Raw genomic sequence first — 17113 nt, 5'->3', positions numbered from 1 at the left:
CCTTTGTGCGAAATCGTCAATGGAGGTACGTTTTTATAAATTGTATTAGTTTGTTTTGTTTATGTTTTATTTAAGATATCCTCAAAATTGAATGATTAATTTGTTGAACTTAGTTTTCTAGTTTCCCGCCAGAATTTTTATCACATCTATTTGAAACGATTTCCCACAAAAGTGATTTTAAGTGAGTTCTATAAATTATTCATGTGTTTATGAATGGCGAGGTATTGAATGCTAGGCTAAAAGTAGAAAAATTATAAAAGTCACTGCAACCTCCCAACGTTTATATTTTAAAAATCAAAGGTTTGATGAAAAACGTGTCATTTATAATTATAACAGTTATTGGGAGGGAAGTCATCTGAGTGTTACAAACAGAATGTTGACAAATTTTCGGTATAGCAAAACTCAAAAATGGAAAATCACTAAGTTTAAATTTGATATTTGGATTATGTGCTACCATGAACACTAAAAGTAGGATTAGGTCAAAATCGAAAAACTAGATGTGCCAATTTACTAGATTTGTTTTCCACTTGTGATTTTCTCAAAAACGGTTCCTCAGATTCATTTAAACTTTTATACACACCAAATACTTTTAGCTTTATCATTTTATTCCGAATTTTTCCCTGCAAATTTTACTAGGAAAGGTGGTGTGAAGTTAAACTTTCTTCTAAAAGTAAGTACATAGTACTATTCAAATAAGCATCAAATTTGAAACCAAATCCCTGTGTTTGGTTAACCGAAACTTTGACTTTTTGCGAAGTTTTATTTGTACGTACTTCTCAAGCCTCTCGAATTAATGATTTCTTAGGAATATTCTAATAATAAAACTTTTGAGAGATGGAAGTAACAATCTTTTATTTGACGTTCCATATCAGTGTTATGAACAGACTCATCACCTGTACAATATTATAGGAATTACAGATATAAGCAAATTGAAATTATCGAAAATACCGTCTTGCTGTATAGATTTACCAGTTTTTTGTTTGTTTGCGATATTTAGGAGAATGGTTCTAATGATTTTCTTCAAACACGCTGGCCATTACTTTTTTCCGGATCATTTTGCCAGGAAACTTTATTTTGGTTGGGTTCATAAGGAGGAGGGAAGTGAAGCTCTCATCAAACGAGGCTTCTCATGTACGTTTTCGTTTGTTTTTCTTTTCTTTTTTTTTTAACGATTTTTGAGTTTCAAGAAAATTTAGTAACGTTAATTGCTATGAAGGACAGTTGTGTTTTTTACTAGACTTTTTTTAAGAGATTTTTTTTTTCCGAGTTGGAATACTGATCACACGTGGTAGGTCTATCACCTTGAAACATTCTTTTGGGGAATATTGAATTTTAAAGGGTTAAGGGGGAGTGGAAAGTTACGCATCTATTAATGATCGTTTTACCACAGCTAATATATCTAATATTGGGTCCCTAACAAAAATAAAATGCCGAAATGTGACGCAAATACATATGTAGTAACTTAAAGCTTTGTGCATTCAATAAGAGAATGTCTTGAGTGATTCTCTAAGAACGATTTTTTTTTTTAACACAGTGAACATTAGAAATGTCAGATAGAATCTTTTATACATGCTTATGCATGTTTAAAGGCAAGGTTGTAATCCAACCTTGAGCCACTAGCTGTCCTCCTTTCACAGCTTTGTATACAAATATTGCAGATTCTACACATGGAATCATTTTTTTTTTTTAACTGTTCTTAAATTATTACATCATAATAAATCTTAGAGCAAAATTTTTTAAGTATGTTTACAAACATCTGAATAACTAGTAAAAATGTTTTTATACGTATCACCAAATTCAGGAAAATATGTGATTTATGGGCATACTTTAAATAAACTGAAATTATGTAGATGACAAAACAAATTGTTCCCCAGGAACGTGTCAATGTCGGACTTCTAAAAGCTTACACCGTAAAAAATCTATTTTTTAAAGGAAAAATGTTTAATAAAAGTTACGAGTCTTTCTGTGGGTAATTAGTTCAGTAAAGAAATTTAATTATTAACAAACTGAATTATTAACTAAATGTGCTCCAGTTGAAACCTATTATCGAAAGTGTCCAAATGGAATTCAATGTTTAACCTACTGCGACTTTTCATTTTGGAGATATTCTCTCCACTACACCTCCGTCAGATTATTATCAAACAACGCTTTACTTAATCTTACTGCGTCTAACTGCTTGACATTATTTACACATTTTGTTATATTGTTTACAAACTTGACTTTATATTTACTTTGATAATTGTAGTCGCTTTCAATTATAAATATGTTTACATGGACTATAATCTCACACTACTAGAAGAAAGAAACCATTTCGTAGATTACGTATTTTCTATGACTAATACTCATTGAATATTCTTATTTCCATTTATTGTTGTTAGGAATATTTGTAGCGATGATGGTATCATAGAAATCTTGTTCGCGGTAAATGTTGAATAGTGTAAGTCAAAGGTCAGATTAGCCTAACCGTGCGTCTACATTCTGTCCTTAACCTAAATGCAAGAACAACGAGAGATTTACATGAAACAGGAGTGCCTGGCCACAGAATGTTTTAACAGAAAACAATCCGTATTCCTGGCTTTTAAAGTAAAAAAACTGATGCAAGAGTTGTCTGTACTGAAAGAACACTTTTTCGGAGACCGGCAGTGCACTGAAAAAAAGCTCGGGGCACCCATAACCTGAGATGTTGCCTCGCCTTAAATTAAAAAATAAAATAAAATAACTGATGTTTTAAACCAAGTAAATAATTTGTGTATGTTTCATGAATGAAAACATGAAAAATAAGTAATGCAGCGTAATGCTTAAAACCAACGTAATTTTTCTGATTTTCATAAAAAATGAGACATACTTCTTACTTGTAGGAACAGAGAATATTGAAAAAAGAAAATATCCGTTTTTCGAAAATGATTTTCAACGGTAATTGTTAGGCAATAAATGTAGTGTAATTTTTACTTTTCAAAATTAGTTCGTGAAGCAATTGCCTATTTTTTAAGTTGGGCTTATTGTCCAACTGCCAAATTAAAAATGGTTTCTTTACTTGTTTGATAAGCCAACTCATTAAATTATACTTTACTTCTCAAATCATTATCTGCCACTATTTAAAACCATCTGTGAGCCAACCATCCAATGCCAGAATCTATCTGTGCTTTTTAACAATGTAGCAACAAACCAGTGAGCTGGGTTAGGGTAAAGCTTAAAGCTTAAATCCATTACTGAGTACGTTAGACTTTTCTTGTGAGATCTTGTCGTGTTGGAATGATCTTTTTTTCTATTCATCGAAAAGTGATTATTTTCAGCCCACAGATGAGAAACTGTTGTTGATGAGAGGAGACGACAAAGTATAGTTGAGTTTTAAGAATTCTTCACCCTAACCTTACTGGGTTACCTCTTAGGCAGCTTGTTTCTAAGGCTTTCTACCTCTTCTTTATTCACCTTCTTAGCGCTTGTGAATGAATACTCGGTACAGCAGATTATGCCTTATTTTGAAATATCCTTAATTTCCATTTTTTCTATGCACATCATTGAAACAACAGAATGTTTAATATATATATCCCTTGGAATGTTGTCATTTACTTATAGCGTAATATTATGTTTTCTTTTAAGGTTAACTTCACGTATAGTAAAACATTATTTTTGGAAATATTCATTTTAGGAAGATTTTAAGGGGCGCTGAGTACAAATAAACACCGAATACTTTTATTTCAAACATTTCTCTTAAGGATGAACAAGGGGATTCTCGGATAGAAATGCTACATTAATCTATCTTCCCTCTGCCAGTACCACTTCAAAATAACTGTTTCTTTAGATAGTTCTGAAGAAATAGACAGGTTGGGGGTCTATTAAAAATTGCGATTAGAAGTTTATGAGTTGAAGTGTGGCAGAGGAAAGCTGCCACACTAGCTGATAACAAAAGAACATAAATTATAGTTAAATTATAATGGTAACGGTTACTATTAGAGAAAAAGTTGTAAGACTTTTTCACAACTTTTTTTGTAATAATCAAGGGGCTGCAAATTGTAATAGATTTGACTTTATTTCTGGTAAAATACAATTTTTTTTTTTTCTTCGGAACTGCATTTTGTTTGATTCAACAAAAAAGAGATCTATTATTTTTTTATGCGAGGAATTTTCATAATATTCTTTTCATAGTTGGAGCCTGCCTTAATGGCGACTGATTGCCGTCCAAGTCTTTGGATACTCCAGTGGCGAGGCGCCACTGTGGAGGCAGACTGCTCAAATCGATAACGGATTTTCCTTTGTCCCAGGGAGCTCGAAGTAACCGCTAACAATTGATACCACGTGATTCACATTATCTTATCGTTAACATGAATTCTTATCGCATAAATTACACTGTTTTCCTTATAGTTGTATCACTTAAAAAGTTTCTTCACAATTTTTCTCATAAAAACAGTTTTAATAAAAACAAAAATGGCGAATAAAAAAAAAATTACGTTTTTAAGCTATAGAAGTTGATATTTAAAAACACGATAGTATGTTATTTTGGTCTCCAGACTCAGTAAAATGTTTCTATACACATTTTGTTCTCTTCAAATATAAAATTTTTCTTGTAAACATTTTTACAAAAATATGGCTATATCTTACGAGAATTTTCTATCCTCTGCTTGAAAACATATATGTTGCTGAAGCAATGCGTGCTTTTTGTGATATCAAAGAAAAAATTATCCTTGATCACTGAACTGCCCATATCAACAAAACTTTTCTAGTCATCATATGACCCAAGAGTCAAAAAATATTCAGAGATGCCATCATGTGTCTTTGTTAAAGATTTAAGGAGAGCCAACGAGTCAAATTCCAGCAGACTGGCTGCAAATTTGCCAGTGCCTTGTTGCATAAAAATGGCAGACATCTTTAGTAACTATCTTAAAAAGGTTTTAAGATAAAGGAACAGAATAAATACCTGAACAGACTGGAGTGTGGATATTTGCCGACTTAACTTCAAAAGAAAGGCTCTTTTACTAAAGAATAGTAACCTGTGATGACAATTGAATTCATCTGCGAAATAGTGGAACAATTAATCTAAAATCGCAACCGAAGCATTTTTAGCTTCGTGTTAAAGGAAAATTTGAAAATTTTGCATTTTTTTCTGGAATGATGGAGCAATTCATCATGAATTCTCGCTCTACAGTGGTGTTTCCATTAATTTCTAAAAGGTGCAACGTTATTCGCGGCATACACTGTGGAAGATAATTTACTAACCCTTTTGAAACTGAAATGCAAGCAATTTTGTTCTAAACTCAAAGGAATGATGTTAACGAGGCTGGCAGAAAGTTGGTTTACTTATTATTGGGACAAGAAACGGGTCTTGTTCCCCAAGTCATCGGAGCCAAGAGGTTATGGTATCTTACTAAGAGCTAAGTATTGAAGGTTTAAACAAGATTTAAAAAAAAAAAAAGATATTTTTTTAAAAATACAATAAGATGCAAAACAAATAACAGAACTCCTTTATTATTTGGCTTATCAGTCAGTTTTAATAAATTCTCTAATGTCTCAAGCACAGAAAGGAAGATGTTAGATTTAAAGAATGGGCAACTTTCGACGCCTCATTAAAAAATAAGTTGGGTAGTAATGAACATTACCCTCTAAAAGATTAAAATTTTTAACTTAGAAGGGCTAAGTTTTATAGGTTTAGGCTGTTTCTTCTTCTTAGCGGGAGATACAAGTTGGCAGGATGTTGGTCAATCTTCCGCCAGTGCCTTAATTTTCAAATTAACATAAAAAGTTCATGTGTATTTTCTGAACTTTAAGATAAATTCTTATGATTACTCTTTGGTAACCATAACAATCTTTATTTGTTTTACATTATACACTAATAATTAATCCATCTTTATGCGAGAGTCACGAAAATATTAGTTCGGGTGAAGTAAGTAACATCTGGATGAGTTTGAAAAGCCCTTAAAATGTCCTTAATATCTACTCTAAATAAATAAATATTTATAAAAGCAGGTTAACTTAAAAAGAAATTTAGTGTGGCTACACGGATCCAAGTTAACAGTACATGAAGGGAAAATTTTTTGTTAAGGCGCATCAGCATCTATTATTGACGCCCGAAGCCTCTTTCTTCCTCGGACTGCTGGCCTCCGAACAGTGTTCTCTAGTTACAGACAACCCTGTCTATCACCGGACAGTGCCAATCAGCTAATCTCTACCCTAAATATATTTTATAATTGGTAATTCTGTGCACCATCAATGTAAATATGTGCTACTTACGTTTCTTTTCATTCATTGATATGTTGACAATTTTATTAGAATTTGTCTTATTTTTACCCTTTTATCTTGTTTTAATATTTATGATCTTCAAGTTTTTGGACATGAATTTAAATACAACAAAACTAACATGAGATGTTTATCACAATATCAACAATTGGCAAACAGGCCCTATAGCCACTAAGGAGATTGAATTTGATCCCTTGTGATTTTTCTGCAATATATAAAAATGTTGTCCATTCACAAAAGATATGTAACCTGTATCACTTAAAGCAAAAGATTACTGAGGCAATGACCAACTTAACAGAAAATATGTTAGGTCCAATATGGGCAGCATCGTCTTGTATTTGCCGAGCAACAAATAGTGCGCGCATTTATAGAAGATTTATATAATTAACCAAAAATTATCAATGACAAATTTGATTAAAACAATTATACTATTTGTTTTCATTTAATTCATGTTCATAACCGCAACATTCTTTAATGTTGTGTTAATAATCCTGTTATTACTTTTTTATACATTTTTGAGTGGTACTTAGCCATCGCTAAAGTAAAAGAGATGCTTGCTCGAATTAAATAAATACAATTATATTGCTGGAGGAATATATAGGTCACTCCGAAGTATTTTTTTTTTTTATAATTAATTATTGAAAAAATAATTTTCTAATTTTTTCTTCCGTCTTTTCCGTAAGTCTTTTTTGAAACAAAAACTATTTTTTTGAACTATAATATTAAAAAAACAGAATTTTAAGATAAGTGAAATATATGAACGTTTTGTACCATATATTGTTTTATCAAAACAAATACCCAAATTCATTTGAAATGGGTATGATTCCACAAAATTAAAATATAATTTTGATCCAAAAAAAAAAGGGTTTCCTTGTTTTTTTTAAAAATAACACTCGATTTTACATAAAATACTTTTATTTCCAAAAAATAGAAATACGTCTAAAATAAAATTTCATTATATTATGTATAAAATTTCAAAAACTACATTTATATTAAAACTTAATTCTTTTTATCACAATTGCACTCTTAAATATCTAAAAAATAAAAAATAAAATTAAAATATTCTATTTATCAAGGCAATATAAAAAATATATGAAATCAGAGACAGAATTTTCTTTTGTCAAATAACTAATTCAATTATTATTTATTACTATAAAGTATTTTCGTTTCATCATGAAAAAAGGCACAATTCGTTATTGACGAAAAATCACGAAAAGGCGATAAAGCACAATTTTTTACATTATTTTTATTTTCGTTAATCATTAAGAAAAAATTACAATAAGGAATTTTAAAAACTGATAAAACAAAAACTAAAAATAAATAAACACACTTTGAGGAATGTGGTTTCTTTAAATTCACTTTAAAAGAATAATTTAATAAAATAACTTGATTATTTCTGGTAACTGTTTTATTGCAAGCGATTTTTTTTTTTTTTTTTTGTACACCCAGTACAATTTTGGCTGTGTTTTGTAGACTAGATTCATATCTGGGGAGGGGAGCTTAAACTTTTTGTCTTTTTTGATTTTTTTTTGTAATAGTACATTGAGTTAATTGAACTTACTCAATTTTTTAAATGCAGCGAACTGTTCTTGAAGAAAAAAAAAACGAAAGTCATTTAACTGAGTTTAATAAAAAGTAGGTTCATAATATTTTTGAAGTAAATTGAAAACAATAATCTTCAACGATGCGCATGCGTGGTTTTCTCTCCTCCAACTTGGTCTGACCTGATTTGATTTCTTCTTGGTATTTCCATAAGGGAAGTTGTTAAAAAAAACATTTATACAAAATAAAAATGAAACGGGATGTTACATATGTGGGTTTGTAACAATAATACGGCATCCAGAGTTGACATGATCCATAACCTGCTCTTTAAGATTGTACACTTGTTCTTTTAACCTGTTCACTACGGCTGTTAATTCCGCATTTTCTCCTTTCAGTGTTCTCACTTTTTCCTCTAATAAAGCAATCCTCTCTAACTTCCTTCTACGGCACTTAGAAGCTGCTAATCTATTTCGTTGTCGTTTACGTTCCAATTTAGTTATCTCTTGTTTGTCCATATCAACTGGCATGACTGGCAAAGGGCAGCTCATATTTGGGACGGTCTGTGGTTCCTCTTTAATAACTATACTTTCCGGTGACATTGGAAAACTATAATTGGAAGCACCATCTAAATTCATGTAACCAGTAGACCTTTCGTGATTACCACCTTGCGAACTATCCGAGTGATGCAATTCATTCAAAGCGTCCACAAATCCTTTTACATAAATCTCTTGTTCTTCTGTAACATTTTTTGGAAATAATATCTGTGTTGGTGTGGAAGTTGTTGTTACTAAACCATTGTGTTGATCAATTATTAATTTCTCTAATTCTGGCGAACCAAGTTTTAACATATTTAAGTCTGGCGAACTGAGCACTGGTTGCGCAGTTACGGAAGAATTTAATTTTGCCCTTTTATTACCTTTTGGGTTTAAATCCAATGTCAATGTTCTTTTCAGTTGTTCACGTGTGGTGAATGCTCTTTCTTCGTAGAAAGTTGGTTCCATTTTTGAATTGCGCACCATCAAAACGTCATGAACATTACTTACACTTTGTGAGAAAATAAAAAATTATAATGTAGGCACAATGTTACACTCCGAATGGAAGCTAGCGCGCGACTGGCCACAGACACTCCTATCTCGCCTCTTTTTAAGCCATGACTCATCAGAACTAAAAATAGAGTTCACGTCACTTTCCGGCCTCCTCATTGGCCACCAGTGACGACAACTTATTCTCCGAACACGGACCGCCGCGCATGCGTTCATGGTCCCCTTTTTATTTTTCTAGTACCCCATCTAGGTACCCTTACTATACCTCGTAAATTCTGTAAACCACACATTTAGTTTCATTGACACTCAAAAAAATATTACGTTCTACAAACACTCCTACAAGAGAAAGTATGGCATTCATCTAGTTTTAACCGGAAGTACAAATCTGAAAAAAATGGCTTTCAATAGTTGTCTATCTCAAGTTTTATGTACAGAATTCAAAAACCGGAAATCGCAAAAAGTTCAGTGTTTATTTTTCCTTTACAAATATAATACCGACAATACAGTTTTGGACAAAGCCAGCTAAACTGCTAAATCTTTCTTCACTGCAAGACCGTAGGAAAAAAAATTAAATGTATATCGAAAATTAAATTGCCTTTTAATTTTTGATTAAAGATACATAATGAAAGTAAGCTGAAATTACCTTAAGGAATTTAAACCCCCCCAGGTGTGTCTTAAAGTGAATTTGACCGTGGAAACTGATTCAAATAAAAGTTATACTTCGAGAATTCTAGCGCTCCTGCGAATATCCCAGCCTAACAATATAACCACCAAAACTTAACTGACATCACAAAGCACAACATTCATTCCCAGCCAACGGTTACAGCTAAACAGGATCTAGCGAACCCACAAGCTAACTCCTAGCTCATCATCCACCCATACTCATACCTTATACATTGAATACTTTACAGACGCCTACAGTTTGAGAAAAAAACCTTGACACTTGAAGGAGCCACATTAAATCTTTTAGGTCATAGTGCATTTGGTTTTACAATCAAATGACCTTCAATGTGTGCGCTGAGTAGTCGAAGGTAAAAGAAAACTATTAAAACTATTTTTGAGATCATCGCAAAAAATACTGAAAAATTATTTTGTAAGTGGCATTTCCGGAATTTGACCAAACCACTTCCAAACGAAAAAATGAATATAAAACTATCGGTGATTTTCCTGGTTTTGAGTTATACTAATAACAGACACGCGCCACTAATTGTGAGATGATTTTGTAAAAAACCACTTATTTTGTGTTGTAAAATAAGTTTTCAAAAAGCTTTTATTGTCTAGTTTACGCGTATTTGTTTAATCAAACCTAAAGTTTGTACTTTTTTTTGACCAATGTTGACTATACCCACAGATAGATAAAAAAAACATCTATCAAATAGATACCTGCAACACCTTATAGGCCAATTTGTAAAATTACTTTTTAATTGAAAATGGCTTCTACGTTTTTCTTTAATTTCCTTATATTGCTGATACAAATAAAGGCCGATCACTTTAGAAAAATTTTCCCAAATAGAGTGGTAAATAGGGATTATTAGGGAAGTACAACTAAAAGTGTCTTTAGGAATGTACCACGTCAGGGCGAGGTACGATTTTTATTGCTATATAACAGTAATTTATAAAAATGATGGAATGCTGGGCTTGAAGAAGTTAGGTTTACCAATTTCATAGTCGTAATCATATAGTATTTTTCTGACAAATTCATTTTTAGGAAGTTCTAGGAAGTCTAATAGTCCAGTTTCAATTTATTTAAAAAATAAGATTATAACCATCCAGGAAGAAGGGAGAAATTAAAGTTTCCTCCTGTTGAGTACCCGATCATAAATATTAACTACCTTCAACCTACAATCCTTTCCTCGTAATTAAAAGATGTAAACCTTCAAATCTAGTTTTAAGGCAATTTTTATCTTAGAAGTTCTAAATTATTAATTACAGTAGAGAAGTGTTCGCACCAGATTTTTCCTGCTGAGGGGACTTCAAAATTGTATTTCCGGGAGTACTCTAATTCAAAATCTTACGAGAGGTAGTAAAAATAGATAGTAAAAATTGTAAGTGGTAAATAGTTCAAGTTAGGTGATTTTAAATCTTTATATAGTGGAAAAATAAATTTTAAAAATTTGGTTCAAACGCATTAAATTCTTTTAAATAGTAAGTAGAGGAAACAAATAAATCAAACGATGAATGAACGTCGGAACAAAAGGTATTTATCGTTGTTTAATATTTTGTGTACCATTCTAGCCTACCTAACTGCCAGCTCATTCCAATGGAATGTCGGTTGAGGTAAACACAATTAATGGATTTGGTATTTAGCTCTACTATATCAACTATTTGTCTTAGGGTTATTACAATATTTGAACCCAAGATATGATTAAAATACAATGAATGTTCGATAATAAAATGTTTTATTAAACTTAAGCACAAATTAATGAATTACATTCTTGAATGGTAAATAATTTTAATTCATTATGTTGAAATAAAGTACGATTATATCGAAAAGTAAAAGAATTTTATTTTTCTTAATTACTTATTTATATTATAATAATTCACTTGAATTTCATTTAACGATGAAAGGAGTATTGTTCGGGAAATTTCACGGCGCTAGATTTCAGCCCCTCACCAAGATAGCACTGGATGCTAAATACATATCTTTTCTTTATTAGAACGAGTACAGCTGACCTAACTGTGCTAATGTTATCCGTCAGGGAATATTTCCGTCCTTTTTTATAACACAAAATACAAATTTTCTATTAAAACTAATTGACTGTCTCATATGTGAAATATTAATTTTGAAAATAAGGTATCTGTTTTGTTAAACCAAGTAAGTTATGTGGAGTCCAACGCACGTACAAGTTACAGGTAATTTTAAGTTTAAAAGGTTTTGTTTATTGAAAAGATTATTTTTATTGTTTACCTATAAATTTTAATTCTATACTTTAATATGTTTAGTGCAAAGAGCTCGTGATTTGATAAGCAAGGGTAAAAACGGTAAGTAATATTTAAGTGTCGTAGATTTGTTTAATTTTGTATCTTCATTTTAGAGTTTATTATTGACTTCATTACTCTTTTTCTACTGAGTGCTCCATCTTTATTCTCATTTGTTTTTTATTTTTAAGAATAGTTATTTGTATTAAAAGTTTTACTTACTTTAATTATGTACAATTACATGTAGTTATTCAAGCATTACATGCTTGCCCTGGTTTTATATTTGAAGTAACACTATAATTTTTTTTCGCATGTACTATTTTGTTGCAGGAACTAATAATGTTTTTGTTACTATTGGTCTTGGCAAGGAAAAATTTCAAACTTCCGTCAAAGATAAAGCTACAAATATAGTTGAATGGAGAGAAAAGTGCGAATTGTGAGTTTACCTTTTAGAGTTTAGACTAAATTTAGTTCCTCCCTAAGAAATCGTACATAAAGTGATTTAAATTTTCCTAATTTTTCCGTAAATTGCAATACTTCCTTTTATTTTTGTTTTTGTTCTATCCGTCTCTACGAATACGTAGAAAGATGAACTTCACTCACATGCCCTATTATTCCATATATTTGATGACTTGGCTCTATGTGAGCTAATTTTTTTTTTTTTTCCTCCAAACTTGTAGACTCGAATATGTCCTTCAGACTGATCAGCAAGCTGTGTTGCAAGCAACGTAACATAGTTGAGGAGCCAAGCTTTAGTACCTGCAGTGCAACTACTAAAAACGTTTCAGAAATGTTTATCTATGGGGGAAGAAGACAGTCTCTTCTTCAGGAATCTTGGCATTTGAAACTTAGCTTTCAACATATAACATTTACACAATCTAATTTCCTATCACGTATAAAGTAATACATAGGGTTTGCAGGTAGAAGTCGCTGCGTGGAACTCTTGAATTTAGTGCCCTAGTTTAAGTAACGTACTATTTTTATGAAAGTTAAAAAGAGAAATAGCTTTATTTAAATACTCCCGATGGGCGTAAGTAGTAATTTTAAGTTGCCTTTATTTAATTAGTGCATATTTTCAGATTGATACCAAAGCAAGGCAACAAGGCTGAAATAGTGCTCATAGTCCTACATCATAATGTTCTTGGGGTTGATGAGTTCCTGGGCAGGGTCCACATACCATTAAATGAAATGGACGTCTATGAACGGCCAAAAAATAGGTACATTTTTATAAATTTATTAAAATAGGTAAATTTAACTACAAATTTTTAATTATTATAGATTTTTGTTTTTCCAGATGGTTCAAGTTGAAAGATAAAATCGGTAAAGAGAAAAATAAAGAAAGAGGAGAGTTAGAAGTCAAGGTTGCCTTCATTGTGAAAGCCGGTAGTCTGTCAGATTTATCGAAAAAAGAAAAGCATAAATCTTCTTTGGGCCAGTTGTCGCATGCTGCCCAATCTTTCGGTTAGTTTTAGTGTTTATACCTAATACTGCTCATTACGATTAGAATATTTACTTCAGTATTATATATATACTTATTATTGGCTGTGATTAGTAAATTAAAATGACTTCCCTCCTCTGTTTCCTTCGGTAGCATTGCTCACTAGAGTTAAATAAAGAGCATTCATATCAACAGCAGTAATAGAATACTGCATACGATACATAGTTACATAAAATATTGAAACAATTGGATGGAAGGATAGCTTGTATATCTTGAAAAGCCAAAACAAAGGGTTTTCTTTATCTGTTTGTCCGGGCCATTCAAGGCATAAAGTTAATGAGGCGACAGTCGGTCCAAGATAACACTCGTTCGATCTATTGAGGCAATGTAAGACGCCATTAGAACAAAGGTGCTCTGTAAATTGGTCGGGAATATTAGATGGGAACCCTTGGCTGGCGAAAATTTCTTATACCATTTTTGGTAGTTGCAAAATTACCCCAATAACTTGGCCAGTTGCATGACTGTAGGCTTCCTTGGACAAGGTTAAGGACACGGAAGCTTCAGGAAGAGGAGGAAGTAGCTCTGAAACATTTATTGGTGCCGGAAGGAATTTAGGGTTAGAGGGAAGGGCCAAATAAGTGCAAGAAGCCAGTTTCTGCTATATACTCAAGATTTTATCTGTTATCTTATCCTGAAGGAAAAATTTTATTTTCTCTTATTTAGTTTAAAATAGTCTAAGTTGAATTTTTACCAGAAATTTACGGTTGTCGTAAAACAAATAACCCACATTTTCAAAATGTCGTGTAGCTTAGCTCGGGTTATTATATTACTTGATGGAATACTTTGATCTGAAGAGGCTTTTGCAGCAATATTGTCTCATCCACATTAATTTCATACTTGCTTATTAGGTGGTCTTATTTTTAGGAGGTAGCCTCATAAGTATTGGCAGTTTAGATAAACGTAAAGGATTGAAGAAATTGGCAACAAAGATAGGTATAACTTAAATTTTGAATAAATGCAATTCAAAGCGTGTATTTTGTGCTATTGTTTTATTTATTTATTTTTTTTAAGGTAATAAACTAAACAAAAAATCACAAAAACCAAATGATGAAATAGCTGGAGATGAATTCAAGACGAACCTTCACAAACAGAGCGCAGGTGATGCTGATCCTGGAGTAATATCAGAGGCAGAATCTGATGACGATTTTATGGTCAGTTTTTTTTGTTGTTTTTTTTTAATTATAATTGCTTCTTACTCTTACTTATCTGTTCATTTTCATCATTTATTGTGCAGTTTTACGAGCTTAGATATTTTAGAATTGTTTTCCACAGAAATACTTTTTCTTTCTCATGCTACAGTAGCCTAAATCCAAGACGAGCATTTTTACATGCATTAGAGAATATGACTTATAATAATAATGATAAAACTTTCAGCTGGATGAATTATCACATAAAGGATCTGGTTGTTCTTTGAGTGGTGGGTCATCTTCAAGGAGGTCAGTAGATCTCCCAGATAGTCCTCGGCCCATCGAGCAACGGCCAGCCAAGCCTCCCAGGGTTCCAAGCTTAATTGGCCATGCGATAACACATTCAACATCAGATGATTTTATGACTACAGAGTCTTTTGCCTTAAAAGGTCCTAGAGGTGAGACGTTATTGATTTACTATTTCCTCCTCTTACTGCTGCTTATGGGGGCCCTGACAGAAATAAGTAGCCAAAACAAGGTCTTTCTGGTGTGGGTACCCAGTCATTCAGGTCATAAGAGGAACGATATGGCAGATTTATCGGCCCGTTAAGGCGCTGCGGGAGACTTCGTTGGGCCGGAACCCTATTTTGGGGTTTCAAAGTGCGTTAAGAGTGCTGCCATTAAATTATGGGTGCAGAGGAGGTCTCAGGAGTGGTGGTTGGCTACCACTGGGCAGAGACAGGCGAAGGAGTTCGTTAGGGGCTATTCGCCAAAGCTGATTGCAGAATTAATCTGTCAATCTGTCAAGGTTATTAGGATAATTGGTGGTCCATTAGCTGGCCACTGCAGGCTCAGAAAGCACATGCATCGCATGGGCCTGGCAGATGACAGCCTTTGTAGGTTCTGTCTGGAGGAGGAGGAAATGACACGTGTTGTGTCAGTGTGAAGGGCTAAGGATGTTACTTCTCGGGGAGGAAAAACTAAGGCCTGAGATCTTTACCCTTTAAAACCTTTAAGGCCGCTCTGCTAGAATCTATTTATTGCTGGTTATTGCACAGATTAAGTATTCGTTTTTTTTTCTGATAAAAAAAATTATCTCCATATCATGGCACAATGTTTTTTATGCGACTAGTAAGAGGACGGTCGGATCGGACTGAGTGGGCAGAAGAGAAAATATGCTTGTAAATTTTACTAAAGATACATATAGCCAGAAAAAAAAGAGTTTCAAAAAATTTGTGAAACAGAAAGTTTTCTTGAGATACGGTTCGAAATACTTTTTTTTCTACCCATTGCGATACTGAAACAAGCGAAAATTCAAACTGCCCAGCATTTAAACCATTACTAATAACTGATGCCTATCGTGTACCGTGGAGAATCGCGTAACACCAGCCCGTTCACCTCTCACGTTCAGATCTTTCTCTCTGTTGTAAGAATTTAAATAAAACCTTTCGGTGACTAGTTTAAAGTTCTAAAATATTTTGTATGTTTTTAGATAATGATAGATTTTTGGAAAGGATAATTATTGGAAAAGAAGTGACAAGAACTTCGTCCCCATCGTTTGGATTAGCAACTGATGCTATAAAGCAGTATTCAGATAAGTCAAAAGAGGTAAATTTGTTTAGTGTTAGCTGTATAACTGGTACCCTCATTCACTAATTATGCGATCTATTATTGAAATTCGTTTACTCAAGAGATAGTGACCTGAGTTTTGTTATAACAGTAATGTAATGGCTTTAATTTTTTTAGGATCTTATATTTATTATAATGGAACTTCAGGATCGTCTTTCTAAAGAACAGAAAAGACAAAGAGAATTAGAAGATTATTTAGATCAATTACTGCTGCGAGTGATGGAAACTTCCCCTAGAATTCTGCAGAATCCTTATTCAAAAGCAGGAGTTGCCTAGTACTTAATATTTTGTTATTGTTAGACCAGGTAAATTAGTTCGGTCTAGTCTTGGGATAGTATATAAGTTGCTTTGCTCTAAATCGCACGTTTCCCCCTTCCCAAAATGGGTGTTGAATCACGGCGAACGACTTGTGTGCATTGCTCCCGCGTATTTGCTCTGAACTAGTGGTTAAAATCTGATATGAATGCTCTAGCGACTTTTTTTTACTAAAATTCTCATGGTTTTAACTTAGGCATCTTCTTCTGAGAACGTAAAGATTCATTTAATTATTGCTAACGTTATCCAGTTTTTATTTTAAAGCAGTTCATTTCACCGAATGATATTGGTGAGAAGCATTGCACCAAGAATCGCCCAAAAAATAATTTTCCTTGACAAATTATTCGTGGAATTTTAGTAGCTCATTGAATCTTTCATTATAAGGCTCAGATCTGTAAATTATATTGAAATGTTATTTTAGAGGACAGCCTACTTTTTCTTCCAGAAGTACCGTTAATAAAAAATTTCTTTAAAATTTTTGAGCCAAAATTACTTAATGTTCGCTTCGTGAATATTTTTAGGAGAGATATTTTAGGGATATTTTGTCTTAAATTAAGTCGCGTCATTTCCGTGCGTTACCGGCCTGTGAGCAGAGTTCTCCCGTTTCAGACAATTTTGTCCAAAGCGGACAGAGACTTTAGGCACTTTTTGGTAGAGAAAGTCTAAGGGCAGCTAGTTGATGAACACAAGGCCGGGACCTCAATCGTGCCGATCTAGCATGCTACTAGTGGGCTACTGATCTCTTTCCTCTTTCCTCGGAGGCTATATTTGTCTGCAGACCTAATACGGAGCACGATTCATTTTATGGA

General features: G+C 32.8%; 2 protein-coding genes across 3 annotated transcripts; one reads left to right on the top strand and one right to left on the bottom strand.

The window, feature by feature from the left end:
* Positions 1-332: 332 nt before the first annotated feature.
* Positions 333-16294, top strand: Rip11 (Rab11 interacting protein). 2 transcript variants are annotated; one of them, XM_074142836.1, is made up of 11 exons: positions 334-670; positions 11474-11669; positions 11760-11798; positions 12066-12171; positions 12815-12952; positions 13030-13196; positions 14098-14166; positions 14245-14384; positions 14608-14818; positions 15853-15968; positions 16107-16294. In XM_074142836.1, exons 2-11 carry the CDS (start codon positions 11639-11641, stop codon positions 16263-16265), a joined length of 1176 nt encoding a protein of 391 aa, XP_073998937.1. In that variant the 5' UTR covers positions 334-670; positions 11474-11638; the 3' UTR covers positions 16266-16294. The 2 variants fall into 2 exon arrangements, with proteins under 2 accessions (XP_073998938.1, XP_073998937.1); XM_074142837.1 differs by lacking the exon at positions 11474-11669 and having other exon boundaries at positions 333-670.
* On the bottom strand, positions 7842-9703 carry Jra (Jun-related antigen). The gene has a single exon (XM_074142848.1). It carries the CDS (start codon positions 8790-8792, stop codon positions 8037-8039), a length of 756 nt encoding a protein of 251 aa, XP_073998949.1. The 5' UTR covers positions 8793-9703; the 3' UTR covers positions 7842-8036.
* Positions 16295-17113: the final 819 nt, after the last annotated feature.

This window comes from Rhodnius prolixus, unplaced genomic scaffold (assembly GCF_049639745.1).
Source record: "Rhodnius prolixus isolate KJV_2025 unplaced genomic scaffold, Rpr scaffold_12, whole genome shotgun sequence".
NCBI lineage: Eukaryota > Metazoa > Arthropoda > Insecta > Hemiptera > Reduviidae > Rhodnius > Rhodnius prolixus.
The sequence above is the reverse complement of the archived record's forward strand: the minus strand, read 5'-3'. Positions and strand labels throughout refer to the sequence as shown.

Excerpts from the sequence above, each read along its gene's own strand:
- Jra (XM_074142848.1), bottom strand. The coding sequence starts at position 8,792 with ATGGTGCGCAATTCAAAAATGGAACCAACTTTCTACGAAGAAAGAGCA.
- Rip11 (XM_074142836.1), top strand. The coding sequence starts at position 11,639 with ATGTGGAGTCCAACGCACGTACAAGTTACAG. Across the intron at positions 12,953-13,029 it reads TATGAACGGCCAAAAAATAG|ATGGTTCAAGTTGAAAGATA; the intron begins GTACATTTTTAT and ends TTGTTTTTCCAG. Across the intron at positions 13,197-14,097 it reads GCATGCTGCCCAATCTTTCG|GAGGTAGCCTCATAAGTATT; the intron begins GTTAGTTTTAGT and ends TCTTATTTTTAG.